Source organism: Epinephelus lanceolatus, chromosome 21, assembly GCF_041903045.1.
Source record: "Epinephelus lanceolatus isolate andai-2023 chromosome 21, ASM4190304v1, whole genome shotgun sequence".
Classification (NCBI taxonomy): domain Eukaryota; kingdom Metazoa; phylum Chordata; class Actinopteri; order Perciformes; family Serranidae; genus Epinephelus; species Epinephelus lanceolatus.
In genome coordinates, this window is record NC_135754.1 from 6189410 (window position 1) to 6208586 (window position 19177).

General features: G+C 38.5%; 1 protein-coding gene across 1 annotated transcript; it reads right to left on the reverse strand.

The window, feature by feature from the left end:
* Window positions 1-11580: 11580 nt before the first annotated feature.
* Window positions 11581-18489, reverse strand: LOC117247550 (nucleoside diphosphate kinase A2-like). Its single transcript, XM_033612132.1, has 5 exons — window positions 18370-18489; window positions 15616-15748; window positions 12530-12631; window positions 12188-12300; window positions 11581-12024 (listed from the first exon to the last, which is right to left on the reverse strand). The coding sequence occupies exons 2-5, from the start codon at window positions 15742-15744 to the stop codon at window positions 11910-11912; spliced, it is 459 nt and encodes a 152-aa protein (XP_033468023.1). The 5' UTR covers window positions 15745-15748; window positions 18370-18489; the 3' UTR covers window positions 11581-11909.
* Window positions 18490-19177: the final 688 nt, after the last annotated feature.

The window sequence follows — 19177 nt, forward strand, 5'->3', positions numbered from 1 at the left end:
CTGCGTGTGCACATAATCACTCACCAAACCTGGGTCACATGTTTGGGCATTCTCTCTCGTACCACCTACAGAACATCATTCTTTCCTCTCCAATCTGAAACATCCAATCAGACAAGAGATATTTGGATGGATCAAGAACAACGCTTTTTCCACAGAAATGGGAGTCCTGCAAGTTGACACCAGCCCACCCTGCCTCTGCCACAATCTGGGCCGCGTACAGAGACCTGTAGAAACTGTGAGAACCATTTATTGAGCCAGGTCTTCAGTTTTTTTTTTTTTTTTTTAGGTTTTTTTTTTTGTGTGTTTCTGTTTTCAGGTTAGAGAGTCAGCCACTGAACGGCCTGAGAGGAAAAGAGAGGCTGGCAGTAAGAGGAGCAGAGTTGTGTATATTTTGATTATTTTCTTCTGAACAATATTGCCAGGTGGACTTATACTTTGTTAATAGTACTTGAAGTTTTTTTTTTTTTTCTTTTCTTTTGTAATGATTTTGGAGTTGTTTTTGTCTTAATGTACTTTTTTTGCATTTATATTTTTGGTGGCTGTGTGGGGAAACTTAATGTGCATTGTTTCATAAAAGTGATTATATACATATAGTATGTGAAGACCTATTCAAATAGAAATACAGAGTATAGATATAAAGGATTGGGATTTAAAGAGAGATCGTAGTACAGTGCTGCTGTTCAGCATTACTGATATTGGTCTTTGTTATTGAGTTTATTCCAATATTGTCCAGAAGATTTCCACAGCTGCTGTCATTTCTGATTCTAACATTACAGAACCCAGATCTGTTCAAGTTTAATAATATTATTCATATTAGGGCTCTGTCATCACCTCAGCTTCATTCAAGTCACCAACATGAAATAGATGCTGTAAAATGTCTAGGGCTGCAACTGATTATTTTTTGATTAAAGGGACAGTTCACCCCAAAATCAAAACGATATATTTACCCTCTTACCTGTAGTGCTGTTTATCAGTCTAGATTGTTTTGGTGTGAGTTGCAGAGTGTTGGAGATATCGGCTGTAGAGATGTCTGCCTTCTCTTCATATAATGGAACTAGATGGAACTCTAGAAGTTTTTGGTGTTCAGTTTCAAAAGAAATACATTTGAATGACTCAACAGCAATGTCTCTGTCCAGAAATCATGATCCAGTCACTCAAGATAATCCACAGACCTTGTTGTGAGCAGTTTCATATAGGAACTATTTTCTTTCTACCAAACTACACCCATCAACCATATCACTGCGCTAAAGGAAGTGTACATCTACTCATGGACGAGAGGTTTGTGCTTGTGACACGAGATTTAAACATTATTGGCGTCCTGTTCTGCTGAGCTGTTACGTTGGGGCCCGTACACATGACGTATTTTTTGAGCCCTCAAATCCACTATTTACAATGTAGATGTATGGAAGGGGCGCTCAAATGCTAGAGCAAAAACACTGTGACGCGCAAGTGTTCCCATGCGCCTGTTTTTCAGCTGCGCCTCAACATAAACAGAGTTCAACTTTTGTAATGCAACAGCGTGAACCACATGTTGTGAGACAAGCAACAAACTTAATCAGCCAGCAGGTATCTTTACCCTCTTCTGTCAATTTCAGCCTGTGATAAATATTGAGAAGAAGTTGATCATTTTTAGTGCAGGTCTGCCAGAGCTTTACATCTGTCCCATGGACAATATTTTAGACCTAATACACACTACAAAACGAAAATCAGCTATGCACTCAGGTATGAGTAGGCTATGATACGCTGCTGGTTACAGTCACTTAACAACCTCAGACGTAAACTGCCTCTGCGCTCTTGAAAGTTGGCAAAGAGTCGGCACAAGAATAGACACGGCAAATGTCCTGGTCCTGAGCTAGCGCAGTGGTGCTAGGTGAGCTAGCAGTAGATGCATGCTTCCTTCTGAACAGTGATACAGATGGCGGGTGTAGTTTGGTACAAAGAAAAAAGTTCCTACATTTAACTGCTCACAACAAGGTCTGTGGATTATCTAGAGTAACCAATCAAAAGAGACATTGCTGTTCAGTTTTTCAAATGTATTTTTTGGCACTCTGAGCACCACAAGCCAAGCGCCATCTAGTTCTACTATATCTCCATAAATAGCACTACAGGTAAGAGTAAAGATATGTATTTTTGTTTTAGGTGAACTGGCCCTTTAACACTTTGATTTGTATTAATTGTTATGGGCATTTTTTCAGACAGCTTTAATGTGACGTTTAACAACTGTATTTCTCTCTCATATAGCAACACTTTGCTGTTGTAGATATATATTAGAAATGCTCTCACACATTCCATTAGGCTTCCACTGCCACTGTACATTTGTTGGCTACATATTAATATCCTTCAGCTGTGTGACGTGGGCATTGTGAGGTTTTTGGTACAACTACTGTTATATCCGCATTTTTAGCTAAATCACTTCCCAAAACTGAAAAAACTCTTTACACAACTTTTTGCATTTACTGTCTAGCTGGTAAACCTGCGTGTAAATTACTAGAGATGACATTTTAAGGATGAGATTTATCAAGAGTGCTTATCTGATGAGGTAACAGTGTCAGGTCTTTGATGGCATAATTTTAGTAGGGACCTTCACAGTAATCACAGCTCCCACTATACCACAAAGTTGCTGTAGTAAGAATTCAGTAGTGCTAATGAGCCTAGGAAGATCAGTTTTCTTACAACAGTTTAAAAAAGCTCTTGCAGGAATGTTTTAGTTATCTTTGTGAATATTTCGTTGTCCTTGTGCTGAAATGTTGAACAGAAATGACAAAGCTGTGGAGACGATAAGCTTTTTTCCCAACTTAGTTTTAAAGAAATTCTAAACAAATTAGCATAGCATGAGTATAAGTGAGCTGCAGGGTATATTGTACAAAAGAGAAACCTTACTGGTATGATAGGGTACACTCTGACATGTTCTTCTCACTGTCCAGCCCTACAATATATACTTTGAACCTTCACAGTTTGGATGTAGCTGCTGTCAGGGACGAACCTCAGTCTTATCGGAGAGACAGACAACACAGCTGACCAACGCTGGCCTCGTGTACTGTATCAGCCACACTGTACAGTATATTAAAATATTACAGATGCTGGCAGACGCATCACTTACATACCGTCAAAGGTCGCACTACAAGAGTTATTCAGATTGCAGATGCAGGTGTTTATGTTGTCTTTTGGACCATGTCTGCTGTATTTATACCCAGAGGAGGATGCAGTTCCATCTGGAACTTATCCTCCTCACCTGTATGGAGTCTTAAGTATGCCATCAGATTTATAGACAGCATTAAATTATAGTCCATTAATACAGTTCAGATAGTTTATTTAGGTAATGCATAAAAACTACATGGTAAAGATTTCTATGACTTTAAAGTCAAAGTAAAATTAAAACAATTAAAACTTAATTAATGAATAATTGATTTTCAAAAATTTGGAATGTATTCATTTTATATAATGAAACACTGAAAATGTGGCACACTCCAGACTCCATATTTCAGCAATTGTAGCATCAAACTTTGGTTTCTGTCAGAGGTCAGACTCATTATCAAGCAGTTTTATTGTCCAAATAAGGAAAAAAAAAGTTGAATATTTCACTAGGGTAATATGCAAAGCATTCATGTTTTGGGTTTTTTTTTAAAATTAATTATTATTATTGCTTAGGTTGTTCTCATGTCAGAGCCATATGTATGCAAGCTAGTTTATGATTCACCTGAGCCACAGAATAACAGGTTTGTTGTTAATAATGAAACATGAACAATGCACTGCTTTTCCAATAGTCTCTGAGGGCAGCATTCACAGAACACGACAGAATCTAAAAGTGGCATAAAGACATAGATTCTATATATATATTCTTCATGACTATGATGGTATGGAGTTACAAATCCTGTTTCGTCAGAAATCCATGCTTGGCCGTGGAAAAGACAAGACTCCTCCTTTCATTCTTCTTAGAGCTAGATTTTTGCAGCTGTTTATCTACTACCTCCTGATGCTAGCCACGTTTAGCTAAAACAAGAGTGTGAAATAGACTATGGCAGTGTGTTAGCATATGCAAATGAAAATGATTACCTAAAAGCGATCCACTTGAAGACTAGACACCAAACATGGAAGAATTTTATCACAGCACATGAGGTAGTCTTCTAATTTGAATGATATGCAATAATAATAGATCCCATATTATTTTGCTATGTTAAATAAAACTTATAGCACCCTCAAATGTCATGATCACTACATTAATATAATTAACATGAGATAATTTAACAAAAATGCTATTGTATAACTGTGATTTTTGTGAGCAAGGGTTCACATACAGAATACTCACTGTATGGCCAAAGGCTGTATTGAAATGCAGAGCAGATTTAAACTTCTCAGTGACGGTAAAAGATCCACAATTTCTCTTTCTACCAGTAAGGTTCATGATTAGATTCTCAGGAAGTTTGTGTTTCTTTTTTTGGTTGTCTGAATCAGCTGGGTTTAAACAGCTCAGAGGCGTCTTCATTATGTGCATCTCTTCTGTGGAAGCAAATAAGTGCCGTAATAACCAGAAAACTTTTAAGCAACTGAAAAAGTACTAAAGAATTTAACCCAAACAGAATACATGATGCTGAAATGTGGATTACAGCTAATTTACCTGATGTGGTTTAAGTCCCATAGTTGAAGGTAATTTCAAGTGTTTTATTTCTTTATTTTTTGTTAGAATTTTTTTTTTTTTTTTTTTTTTTTAAATTGTTGAATGTCTTTTCGGGTTCCTGAATACAGATTAAAAAAAATCTCTCCAGTTTAAGAATACTTATATTCTAGTTCTTTATAATCCAAAATGGACATTTATTGTCATCTTAATTAATTTGTGCACACAAATAATTATGTTTAACAAGATAATTAATCTGGTTTAACATCACTTTTGAATAAAAGTTAATATTTTTTCCCTAAAAGATAATAAAAAATGCAATCTTTTCATATGTCAGGGCTTGGTTAAATCCAGACACCAGAATTCAAGATGAATAAAGTTTTTTTATTAAGGTTACTTCTTCCTTGTTTTAGTGGAGCCCAAATAATGCATCACTTGCACTACAGAATCTTGCAAGGGGAATTTTTTCCTTTGGAATTTGACACTTGAATTTCTATTGTAAAATCTAAATTTTCTAAATTTTGGACCATTCAAAATGAACCTTAAATAAAGAGTAAATTCAGTAGTATTTAAATTTCCACATCAGGTATTCAGTAATGGTTGAATTTTACATTCAGGTATTCATTTGTTTTTAATGGAATTATTAGGGCCCTTTTTTGCTTCCATACCATTCAAACAACAAAGGTCTTATCTCACTAAGCATTTCATGTGTTTTTGTCTATTTTTGTAGCTTTTGTCTTCATGGTAAATTCTGTATTTGAGTGGTGACAAACACGTGTGTTGCTTTTTTGTAGTCTGATTTGCTTTTCATGGCTTCCTGTTCTCCTTTTATTTCTTTACGGGATGTGAGATTTGTTTTCTACCAGTTTCCTTTTTTAATTTGTCTCCTGATCAGATTGGATACAAAGCTCAGCTGAAAGGCAAAGCTTCGAAGACCAAATGAGCAATAAAAGACAATGTCTCACAATCATTTGAAACAGATAGGAGTTATTTTCCTCTAACGTTGGAGGCTGAAAGACGCATTAAAGTACTTCATGACCAAACTGCATTAATATCTTAGTACAAAAAAAAGACTGTTCTATGGACTAACTGCTGCTACCCTTCTCTAGATTAACCCTAAATAATTAAAATGCACAATCAACACTGTTTTGGATCTTCTGTTTCTCACCTTTCCTTGTAGATATTAAACTTTCTTATTTCACCTTGATCCCCAAATCTAAAAATGAAACAAGTTTGACCTCCATCCATGGGTAGCTGTGTATTTAAAGTGTGTGGGCATCAGTAGCTGGAGATGGAAGCAATGAGTTGATTTGGGAATGGGGTGCACTGATCAACAGAATGCATGTAGAACAGAACACGTTGTGGCGATGTCGTGCTGAGCTTGTTTTTATTTTGTTGTAACCGTCATTGGTTGTTCCTCAGTCTGTCTGTGTTTTTCCTCTTCCGCTGCGATCAAAAAATGTATGGAAGCCTATTTCTGCCAAGAAAAGAAAAATAATACATTTAAAGTTGGGCGTGATATTAATTCAAAATTTGGACTTAAACTTACTTAAATTTTAAAATGTTCTTTTTTCTCAGTTTTGACCAAAGTTTCATGTTGTTGCGTATTTTCATTTAGGCTCGACTGTCTCATAATTTTGATGGAGTATTTCATATTGTTGAACCACTGTCATTATTTTGGCATACAGTTACTTTCCATGAGTATATTTTCCCCTGGCAGTAATGGGCTTCCATAGAAAGGACTCTGTTGTGGTTGCAGAGTTCTTCCTGCACCTGAACTGGTTCTGCCAGATGTGGGCAGTGGTGAGGAGCAGGCTGGAGTTGGATATTTGTTGTTTTCTTGGATACTAACACGGGTCTTTTGTATGTGATAGCCCCCCCTTCCCCCCCCTCCCCGATTATATTAAACCATTATATTGTGGTGCTATATATATTTGATAAAAATGACTTAATGTATTGGGATTACTATTGTCTGAAAATAATTGTGCATTGAGAGGGTTATGGTGCAAAATTTATTTTGGATACAAATGAAAAAAAAAATCTATGTTAATAATTATAAATCTATTGATATTAACACTGACCCCTGAGGTACATTATTAGATTGCAGTTTAAAGTTTGTACATCTTTTTGATAGTGTATACCATTTTCCTTTCATATGGTAAATTTGTGCTGTGATCAAGCTTTGATAGACTTTGTAAATAAAGCCAAATGTTTGGATCATAATATTGGTTGTAATGGATGGCTTCTTTGTTTACAAGCATTGCAAACTGTTTCCGCATGGCTGTGAAAGTTTATCTGGTGATTTTTGTAAGATCTGACTTTTACACTGAATAAAAAAAAAAAAAGGCTTATGACTTCAAACGCTGTGGAAATCCTTTGTCAGAGTTTCAGCACTTGAGTTTTTCAAGGGCACGTCGTCCTTTGAGCACAGGCAGCCTGGCTCTAATCCAGGCGGTACGTGGCAAAGGCGTTAACCTGAGCTCCTTCACACGATCAGACTTCCTGGATCAGGGGCAGTGCACACTTGATTCATCCTGATTTGAAGCTTTTTCAGTCCTCCAGTCATAATGCTCACACTTTGACATTACCAAGTGTTGTGTTGTCTGCTAACACATTTCTCTGAGTTTGATGGCTTTGTTGGTTATGACCATACCACTGACTTCCTCTTGCCCCAGAGTAACCGTTGGGTCCTGAAGCACAATAACGCACAGATGCTCACTTTGTAGTACCACTGAACTGATCTGCAGTTGAGCCAGATGCTCTTGCAGAAGAAGTCACGTTACTGGTTTGCTGGAAATCTTTGACAATATTACTGCTGAGTGGATTTGGCTGCACTCTCAGACCAACCTCTCTCATTTATAGACTATGTTTTATGACATGATCATGATGTCATGGTCAGTTATAGCTGCTCTGATCTCATGTTAGATCAGTTAGACTTAAGAACAGATCATATGAGTTTCAGCACAGTAAACATGCTCTTCTCTTTCAACATTGCATTTTGTTGTTAATGTGCTTAAATCAGGCTCAAGCCACACACTGGATGATTTAGACTCAACTTGACAAAATAAAAAGACTTGCAACTTAACTTGGACTTTAACACCAATGAATCATGACTTCACTTGGACTAAAACCTTTTAATTTGAAAATACTTGATACCTTCCCCCAATCCCAAAGGTTAAGTATTTTTTTGTTTTGTTTTTTTAAATGTGTGACCTGGTTGTTCTTTTCTATTTTTAGTACCTTTTTGTATTTTTTGCATGACTACCTTTGGTACTTTTAATACTTTTGACAGCAGGACACTTACTTGTAACAGTATTTCTAGTCTGTGGTGTACATTTACTTACTTTCGATGTGAGTACCTCTTGCACCACTGCCTGTATGTACCAAAGTTACTGATTGCAGTCATTCTTCATGCTGGCTATGAAAAGATCATTTTCTAGTCTCCTGGACTACAGTGAGGACTGTAGAACTGGACTCTCCATGACCACACTGAGATTGAGGGACTAACTCTCGTCCTCATTTTGTGTAAATCCTCAGGAGAGGTCAAATGAGGCCAATGTGAGGCTTCAGCCGATATATCAGAAATCCCCACTATATGTCGACTGACAAAAGAAAGGGGATAGATGGATAGTGTAGTGTGCCATAAAAAGTCATAATATAGTATAGTGCAAAAAAAATTAATAGTTTAGTGCCATGAAAAAATTATCATAGTATCGTATGTCCTAAAAAATGTCATAGCATAGTATATTTAAAAAAAAAGTCATAGTATAGTATGTCCTAAAAAATCATACTATAGTATGCCATAAAAATATCATATAGTATGTAATTAAAAAAGTCTTTACATAGTTTGCTGTTAACAAAAAACCCCAAGACAAAACAAAACAAAAACAAAATAAAACATATCAACCGAAAAAAGGTAATAAAAAATGTAATCGTATAGTATGTCATAAAAACATGGTATGCCATAAAATATACCATAAAGAGTGCAATGGTTAAATATGTCCTGAAAAAGTCTTAGTATCATATGCCATAAAAATATAATAGTATACTATGCCATAAAATTATCATAGCATAGTATGCCATACAAAAAAATCATAGTATAGGAAGTCCTGAAAAATGCCATAGAAAATGTCTTGGTATTGTATGTCACTGAATATGCCATAAAATATGTAATGGTATAGTATGCCATAAAATATATCATAAAAAGAGTAATAGTTAAGTGTGTCATAAAAAAGTCATTTAAAAAAAAGTATATTATGCCATGAAAAATCTTCATAAATCAATCACGAGTCTAAGCATAGTGTGCCGTTAAAAAACTGTTATAAAATCTTGGCATAGTATGCCATAAAATATGCCATGAAAAATGTAATAGTTTAGTATGTCATAAAATGTGTACAAGTATAGTATGTCAGAAAGTCTTAGCATAGTCTGCCATAAAAAGTCATAGTATGGCATGTCATAAAAAATTATTAAAATGTAGTAAACATCATAGAATTGTACGCTATTAACTAAAATTACCACCTCGCCTTTGTATACCTTTACACACCAGTCATGATGCACTTAGTTTACATTCATGTCTGTAAAAACATGGATGTATCACTCACATCTTCCCCCCAGCAGCACATAGAATCTACAGTCCCTGACAAAAGTTTTGTCGCTTATCCTAGTTGTAGGAACAACAAATGATAACCTGACTTGTAGTTGATCAATTGGGATCAGAAATAGCTTATATGAAAGGCAAAGGCCTTTAGATTATGCTTATTATACCAAAATAAAGTTGTGTATCATTCATTGAGTTTTATCATTTAATTAGGACAGAAAGGTCAGATCTTGCTTGGACAAAAATCTTGTCGTGTCTTTAAACGATTCAACCAATCACAGATTAGAGCTCCACCTGTGACAAATACTGTAATTAACACATTCCCAGATGTGTATAAAAAGAACCCCAGCACACCAGACCTTCATGTGAAGTGCAACCTGACCGCTGACAACATGCCAAAGATTCAACCACAGACCAAAGTGCTGATCATCAAGAGCCTGAAGACCAAGTCTGCTGCTGAGGTGGCAGACATCTTCAGTGTATCCAAACGTCAAGTGGAGAGGATAAAAAAAGGATTTGAAGAAACTGGTGACGTTCATGACAAGCCCACGTCAGGCAGACCCCGTAACACAACTGTTAGAGAGGACCATTTGTTGCTTCAGCAGTCCAGGGCCAGCCCTTTTTCAACTGCAGCAGAGCTACATCAGAACTGGTCACCAGAAACCCCTGTATCTACCAGAACAGTTTGTCGAATTCTCTCACACAATGGTCTCCATGGCTGAATTACTGCTCACAAACCAGCATTAAACAGAAGACAACAAAAGAATTGTGTTGCATTTGCCAAGGCCCACAGCTTGCAGAAAGGATGGACAGTGGAAAAGTGGCAGAAGGTTGATTTTTCTGATGAATCATCCATTGAACTGCATCCCAATCGCCGCAAATACTGCAGAAGACCTGTTGGAACCCGCATGGACCCAAGATTCACCCAGAAAACAGTCAAGTTTGGTGGAGGAAAAATCATGGTTTGGGGTTACATCCAGTATGGGGGTGTGCGAGAGACCTGCAGAGTGGATGGCAACATCAACAGCCTGAAGTATCAAGAGGTTCTCGCTGCCCATTACATTCCAAACCACAAGAGAGGGCAAATTCTTCAGCAGGATTGTGCTCCTTCTCATACTTCAGCCTCCACATCAAAGTTCCTGAAAGTGAAGAAGGTCAAGGTGCTCCAGGATTGGCCAGCCCAATCACCAGACATGAACATTATTGAGCATGTCTGGGGTAAGATGAAGGAGGAGGCTTGGAAGATGAAACCAAAGAATCTTGATGAACTCTGGGAGTCCTGCAAGACTGCTTTTTTTTGCCATTCCAGATGACTTCATCAATAAGTTATTTGAGTCATTGCCGAGACATATGGATGCAGTCCTCCAAGCTCATGGGAGTCATACACGATATTAATTCTTTTTCCCAAGGCACCATGACTTTATGTTCTGATGTTATTGGAGCATGTTTGTGTATTCAAAATAAAGTATCATTTCTACAGTACATTATTTTTGTATGCGACAAGACTTTTGTCCAAGCAAGATCTGACCTTTCTGTCCTAATTAAATGATAAAACTCAGTGAATGATGCACAACTTTATTTTGGTATAATAAGCATAATCTAGAGGCCTTTGCCTTTCATATAAGCCACATAAGCTCTTCTGTTCCTGAGTTATGACATTAAGTAATGGCCAGAAAAGTGTTAAATGCAGAACATGTTACAGTGAAGGTGACCTATGACCCTTTGGATATAAAAAAATCATCTCATCACTGCATCCTGGACATTTGTGACAGTGTCACACAAAAACATGGCAAAAACATGTTTTGGAAGGTCACAGTGACTTTGACCTTCAATCACCAAATTGTTCTCAGGTCATTCTTGAGTCAAAGTGGACATTTGTGCCAAATTTGAACATATTACCTCAACATATTCTGGAGATACTGTGTTCAAGAATGACATGAGGGTCACAATAACCTTGACCTTTGATCATCAAAATCAAATCTGGTCATCACTTAGTTAAAGTGGGTTTGAAGAAATTTGAAGATATACCCTGCTGCGATCATGAGAATACAATGGATGGCTGTATGGACAACTTGAAAACATAATGGCTCCAGCCATGGCTATCGCTGATGCACAGGCTTAAAAAATAAAACCTGTAGTCATGGTCATTTGCCAGCCAGCTGATGTCATCACATCACAAAGCAGACCTGAAAGCAAACCACCTAATCTCAGATTAAGGCTCCCTTCAATCCTGCCTGGGAGCTGATATGAACCACCACATTATGAATGTATCATTAACTAATCCCCCTCCCTTGGAGTTCAGCAGGTCACCAAAGGATCATATGTACATCAGCGCTGTGTGTAATCTGACCAATGAATGAAGAGCAGATTGGTATTGTGTGAATTTTATTGGAAAGCAGATCACCTTTAACAAAACAGACAGTCAAAGACAGTTTCAAGTCATTAACTGTACAATCAAGGAATGAATGGAATGTTCCTAAAGGAATGGATTCAGACTAGACAAAGACCTCAGCAAAAACCAGGTCCAAGAACAGTATGATGATGGGTAGAGGTCAAGAGGGAATGTGACGACTGAAAGACGTGAAGAACTTCACATCAGTTCTTCTACTCTTCAGGCTATTGATGGACAAAAACAGGAAATCTGAGGCAAAAGTTTCACTGGGTCACCAGCTTGAGGACTGCTGCAGGGCAGAGTGCTCAGTAGAGCCATTCGTAGGCACAGCTGGTGTAGGTGACCAGCTCGTCGTCTGTAAACCACAGGGAAATCTCCTTGTTGGCACTCTCCACTGAGTCACTGCCATGGATGATGTTCCTGTGAAAAGGACAAGAGCAAAAGTGAGAAAAAGAGCAACGTAAAGAATCAGAGACAAGTCAGTGTAAATAAACTTTATATAGCAAGGAGTTCTGTCAGGGTTACTGACTGCTGTTGGCAGACTTGAGTTTCGGGCTCCTCAGAGGTCAAATAAATTACTCACTTGCTGACGTCGATGCAGAAGTCTCCTCTGATGGTTCCGGGCTTTGAATCAGCGGGGTTTGTCTCACCCAGCATCACTCTACCCGTCTTCACAACACCTTTGCCTTCCCACACCTGGAATACATCACAACAGAGGGATTATGGGAGATGAAGCCAGCTGCTTCGTAGCTCTTCTGGAGTAGTCCTTCCAATTAACACACTCCTCTTAACAGCGGACAGACTGTGGGTATTATTTTCCATAACAACCAGGCAGCAGAGCTGGTTCCATAACTCTGGGTTTAATACATACTGGTTCAACAGACACACACCATACAGTCTTATACAATCTGTTGTCTCTTCTTACCATGGCAACCACTGGACCAGAGCTCATGTACTTGATGAGGGTAGGGAAGAATGGCCTGTCCTTGAGGTCGATGTAGTGCTCGTTCAGGAGTTTCTCAGAGGCCTGCAGAAGGAAGACGAGAGACAGGTGTTAGGTATTGGACATATTCACTGACCAAAACTTAATTTCATCTGCTTCAGCAGGTCAGACTGCTTAATTCTTCCCGTGTCACTGCAGTGTACTCTAAATATGTGCCAGGGCATGATTAAGTGTTTAAATCATGAGCACTCTGCTAACCATTTTTAATCAAACATTTTCAGGCTTTTACTGTTTTCCTTACTCAATAGATGATCCAGTGTTTATCATGCCTGGATTTGCTGTTTGGGCAATGTCATCCCAAAAGCACTGGCAGCTACTCTGACAAGTCGTGTTGAGGACTGAAACCTGGTGCCAATATTGCACTGGTTCCTGTACAAATGGTAGCTACCAACCTCATCCCAATGCAGATTTCAGTGCCTCATTTTGGTGTCAGATTGAGTGCAGTTGAGAGAGCGAGCTAGAGATGCAGGGAAAGTGAAAGAGAAAGTGTGTGCGTCTGAGAATAATGTGTGACAGTGAGGCTGCAGTGGTTTGAAGCCGCTTTGAATGCCACTTTACGCATTATCGGCCAGCACCATCTTAGACTGTTGAAGCCAAAAGTGACCATATTTGGATGAGAGGGTGGAGTCTGAGGATCTGGTGTGGGTCTGACTCAGACTGCAGTGACACTGAGCCTGTCACTCAAAGAGGCCTGCACTTAATTTTGCATAACATTAAGCCTTAAAACATAAAATGTGTGAAGTATAGAAAAAAAAAATTCACCCAGGCTGTAAACCTGTTAATTTCTGCTGCAAAGTTGGGCATTTTAACATGGGGGTCTATAGATATTGACTCGTTCTTGGAGCCAGCCTCAATTGGCCATTAGCAGAACTGCAGATTTTGGAACTTGACTTCATTCTCCAGGCACCTGACAGTGACGGGGGTTAGCCCCGAAGTTAGCGAGCAAAGTGAGCTTCCCCATTGGAACCTGACCATCCTCAGTAAAGGTGGACTGTTAAGGTGGACCAGCTATTCTCATTGTAGTGACAATCTCAGCCAAAATCTTAAAGAAACACCTGCCTAGCGCAAAACGCTGGTAGATTTTTCCATTTGGCGAGTTAATCTTGGAGGGCTATCCACCACACTGGCAGGTCAATGTTAATACCAAAATAGTCGTGTAATAAAAAACAGAGAGTCTATCGTGTTTTGGCATTATTGTTGGAGTTTGACACACAAACGCACTACAGACGTGTATTCTTACATTACACAATATAAGGCCTAGACTTGTACACTGCATCACTGCTTACCAGAGGGAACTCACCAACATGCTGAGGCTGTGATTATGAGATGTTCAATATATCAAAACAATGTGCTTCACATTTTGCTTGGCCTCTTCTTAAAGTCTGTATCAGCAAAACACTATCATCACTATGAAATTTGATAAAAACGAAATGTACCATGTGACAGGTTAATGGGTTCATCCTCATCTCTACCATTAGAGTCAAGTGCTCCCAGCACAGTTAAACCCACAGCCATGCCCTAGATAGAGTCATGATAGCTTTGAGGCCTTTACCGACTACAGTGATGTCCCCATTATGAAGTGCTCAGTAACCTTGCAGTGTGACACACTAAACAAAAAGCCTCTGAAGCAGATCAAAGAACCACATTGTGTTTGTTTACAGCTGGCATGACAACTGCAGTCACATGGTTGGTACATCCCACTCTAATAATAAGGCTCTGGTCACACAAGTTGAATAACCAGAAATCCTGTAAGCAGACATCAGCCAGTCTGACACTGCAGAACAAAAAGGACCAACACCCAACTACCGCGGGCATATCTGCAAAAACCCAACTACTGCAGAAATATCAGCAACACTAGTAAAGGAAGTAAAACCTGACCAATTCAGTGAGCAAGGTCATTTGGTAAAATTCTTTCTGTTCTGATGTAAGGCAATAAGTGAGAAGACATTTTGGGCTCTGGTAACTAAAGACTGACATTTGCCTTCAACATTTGAGCAACAATCCAGATTAAAAAAATGACTTGCAACTAGCATTCCGTATCCCAGTCTGTGACACTTTGTAATAATCATTGATAAATGGTAAATTGATAATTAATTAAACTTAAAGTATTTAATTAGGTTTGCTACCATGAAGACACAATTAAATAATGTTTACTAATTATTAGTAATGCTGAAATGTATGGTATTTGAACAGTTTGTTGCAAACACAACTTTATATACTATAAACATTGGATGGCTATAATCATTTTGCAGCTAATGATAATACTGTGTTAAATGGCTGATACCGTGTAGTGCACATACAAAATTTGCAACTGGCCACCCAAATAATGTTCAGACCATTTACAAACCAATTATTAACCAGTGACAAACTTAATAGGATATATAAAAAGTTATGTTTGCAGCTGTTACAATTATAGCATTACTTATAATCAAAATCATTAATTATTATTTCATTGTTTGATAATAGTAAAAAATAACTAATTTCATTTTACCATTCATTAATGATGGTTATTACAAAGTGTTACCAATTCTGGACAGGACCTTGTGTGCTCCTCTATCAGACTGTACTTTGCTCCATTTTAAGTTGGCTTCCAACTGCAATACTAACCCCACTGACACCAGGTTTTAATGGAGCAATTAGGGTTAATCTACTTCACCTCAATGTGAATTTTTTTGCTTGTGTTAGTTTACATTCATTCTTGCATAATGCAGGTTTATAAATACACCACACTTCATGGAAAAGTGAAGCAGCATCCCACTCTGTCAAAGATGATATGTTAGAGGATCATGAGACCTCGACTCTCAGTGCTAATCTATGCTACGGTCAGGAATAGTAAAGCAGACTAATCCAGCTCACCAGAGGTCTTAACTGTCACTTTGCACACTCCAAAGATCATGTGCATACACTGGAGATGGTTAAAAATAATACCACTGACCTATGAAAGCAGCTAATTTCACACTTGAAGGTACATATGAGCCCAGGTCTCACAGATTAAAACATTTACTTACATGGAGCATCTTCATGCCCACGAGTTTGAAGCCTTTCATCTCGAACCTCTTGATGACCTCTCCAATGATGCCCCTCTGCACACCATCGGGCTTGATGGCAATGAAGGTACGCTCCTTCAGCTCGGCCATGATTCTGAAACAAAGCAGAAAAAGAGGGATGAGAAAATAAAGAGCAATCTGCAGGAAAAACAAGTTCTGGAAAGTCACTCACACCACTTTGTTGCATTTGGCACTGTCAGTGGTGGGGCCGGAGGGGCACGACCCCATTGCACAGCGAACACATAGGACGACACACGACTCAGGTTGGTATGGCTCTGACAGTGTGATCACCTATACTGAACTAATGTGACTTTGACTTTAAGCCACGCCCACAGAGTAAAGACCTTTATCCTCGCACGGCTTCTGCAGCACACTAGACAGGGAATAAACTGTCATAGTTTCACTAGTCACACCAAGAATTTTTTGTCTGTGACAACTACATTTCACTTTTGCTTTTTGTAAAATTGTACACTTACAATTTTTTCCAATCAATTGTTGGTTATTTGTTCTGTTAGTTTGTTGACAGAAACTTAACAAGGTATTTTAATAATCATATCACTATAAGAGGGACAAAAGTCAAAACACTCATTGGTTCCAGCTGCACAAATGTGAGGATTTCAGATTCCTTGTCATACGATGCTTAACAAAATCTTAATTTATTTTTGACTACTGGTCAAACCAAACGTGCAATTTCAAGTCATTTAACAAGTCAAGTCAATTTAACAACATAACTCGTAGATTAATCAATAATGTCATTTATCAATATCGCTGTAAACTGAGCTTGCAAAAGCATGAAAACCGGTCTACCAGCAAGCATGCATGCAATTTAAGAATCCAGTTTCCAGAATAGTTGTTGCTTGTTTTGCTATAATGACAACCACATTCTATAGTTCTTCCAGGAAATTGGTAGGAAAAAAAAAAAAAAAAACGTTGGTCATGACAATGTCAGGTTTCTGTGCAGCTAGAAGCTCAATTACACAATAGCTGACTTCCCAAGGCAAGCTCACCATGTCAGCAGCATTAGCTAACGTAGGGGGTAAAAAAATAATTAACATGGAAACAGTTCTTGGAGAATGAAATCTACTGAAGGGGGTACCATCATCCCTGAAGACTGCATTATAAACCAAAGCAGCCTGAACATGACAAACCAGACAGATTGGATAGACAATAATTAGGGTTTCTTATAAATCTGGCTTTCCATTATCAGATAAAATCATCACTTCCTGTTTCTCCTCAGCTATTGCAGACAGACTTGGGTTCCAAACTGCATTCAGAACTGAAGCATGCGGATGTGCAAAACCACGCCCTACAAAACACTAATACACCGACTTTTATGAACTTGCACTTTCAGACCCGTCCCATATTTTTTTAAGGCTGATATGTACTACCTTCCATAAAATAAAGGGAAACAGATTTATTCAAACACACATCATATAATGACATATTTGCAGAACCATATTTACATAAATTAAAAATGACTGCCTGTTCCTGCCTACTCTTCACTTACTGCCGTTATCCAACTCAACTTCCCTTTAACCACTCACTACGCCTGTGGCTCTTTTCCTCCCTTGTTCCCGTTTTTCCTTTACAGGAAAAAAAAACTGCAAACTTAATAAAACAACATGCATCACTAGCATTAACTTAACTTGTGAATGACTGAATGAGAATGTGTTAAGAGTAACCTATAGTTCCTTATAACTTGGACTGCTAGGGTGATCTGGGTAATTTAATCTATAATACATAATCATTTATGAGTTGATTATGTGTTGGATTAATAATCTGAGTCTTCAAAGTAACTAAATCACGTCGTGGAGTAAAAAGTACAAATATTTCCCCTTTTGAGATGTAGTGCTGTATAAAGTTGCATAAAATGGAAATATTCAAGTACCCCAAAATTTTAGTAATAGCAGCAAATAAAGTGTTCTGTTTCTACTAATATTTTTGACAACACAATTCATACACACAATTCAGGGGTAGGATCCACCCTAACCCCCCCCCCCCCCCCCCCTACAGAAGTATCTCAAATTCTAGAAACGCCCCTGATCGGCTGCAAGATCATAATGTTCTGTTCAGGTGTGCGCAAAATGATAATACAAAGCAGCTTTACTGGCTTTCTAAGCGTTTGACTGCACGCGCGCAACGCACAAGAACCGCAAATGTACTTTAGCACAGTCAGCTCACTAGTGTCAGTGACGTTTGGTCCGCCGGCTGCACTAGACAGCCGGTGTCCAATCTTAATCCCCGTCACCATCAAGTCTAGCCAGAGAAGCGAGCTTCATCCTCCTGAGCAATCGCATCATTCCTGTAAACTGTCTACATGCCCAAACAGCTAATTAATTTGATAACAGAGCGCGTGAACATGCACTTCTGTGGGGAGTCGTCAGGCCCACGGGCCTTCACACACTGCCACATGGTCTTTTGTTCGCGCTGCAGCGGCTCGCGGCCTCACTGCGTCAGGACGGCTCCATGACGAAATACCATTATCTCTGTCACAGCTTCGATTATTAAGAGACTCCTGGAATCACTGTAGCGTACAGTGAAGTTTAAATGTGCTAAAAGCACGTTACCCATAGACCACGCCTGCTACAAAACAGACTTCTTTAAAAAACTACTGAACATTACATTCAAACTCTGGCGTGTTAACAAAATATGACTATTTATACTAATAAGGACGCAGCTTGTACAAGTAAAAGATGAATAACATGCTCACATTACCTTGACAATGAAGCTCCGGTTGCGTGGAAGGAACAAGCAGCTCCGGTTGACGTGGGAGAAGACCGGCGAGGGGCGCGCAGCCGCTTTTTATCCCTGAAGGCGGAGACTGGCGCGACGGCAAGTCACAGGAGCCAAAAATGAAAAGCAGTTTGCATAGTAGTCAGTCTGGTATCGCGAGACTATCTGTACTGCTACAGAAAACAGTTTTCCTCTTTCTTTCTTTCTTTCTTTCTTTCTTTCACCTCTATGGATGAGTCTCAAACAGTTACGTATTTAAATGAAACCAAGTTTAGAGAGGAAATGTCTCTTGCTTGAACAGACATCTGAAATATGACGTGGAGACAAAATAACACTTTTTTTAATAAGGGATCACAAGGCAAAAAAGATCAGAATTGCTGTTTTGTTTTGTTTGTTTTTTTAAATAATGTGTTGTACTGTATAATCTTATCATATGCTTAAGTCTGAAAATGATTTTATTCTTTTATTCTAGCTATAACTACAGTTTCCAGAAATGTAAAAGCGTGGAAATACTCTAGTGAAGTATTTAAAGGGATAGTTCTGACATTGTGAAGTGAGGTTGTATGAGGTATTTATCCATAGTCAGTGTACTGCATATAGTAGATGTCAGTTGTCCCAGTATGGACACGCAGGCTGAAGTCCGCCACAGAGGCTTGCAGTGAACTGGTGTGGAGGGGTGAGCAATCATATTTATTTTAGACAACAAAACAAATCAACATCAGTTTAACTGTACGTCGTATTTCAGATACTTTCTGCTGTCAAACAGCAATTTCTGATGGGAAATTGAAAC

Coding starts and splice junctions, on each gene's coding strand:
- LOC117247550 (XM_033612132.1), bottom strand. CDS start 15,744: ATGGCCGAGCTGAAGGAGCGTACCTTCATTGCCATCAAGCCCGATGGT. Junction 12,632..15,615: donor TGGGCATGAAGATGCTCCAT/GTAAGTAAATGT, acceptor TTCCTTCTGCAG/GCCTCTGAGAAACTCCTGAA. Junction 12,301..12,529: donor CTGGTCCAGTGGTTGCCATG/GTAAGAAGAGAC, acceptor GATGTATTCCAG/GTGTGGGAAGGCAAAGGTGT.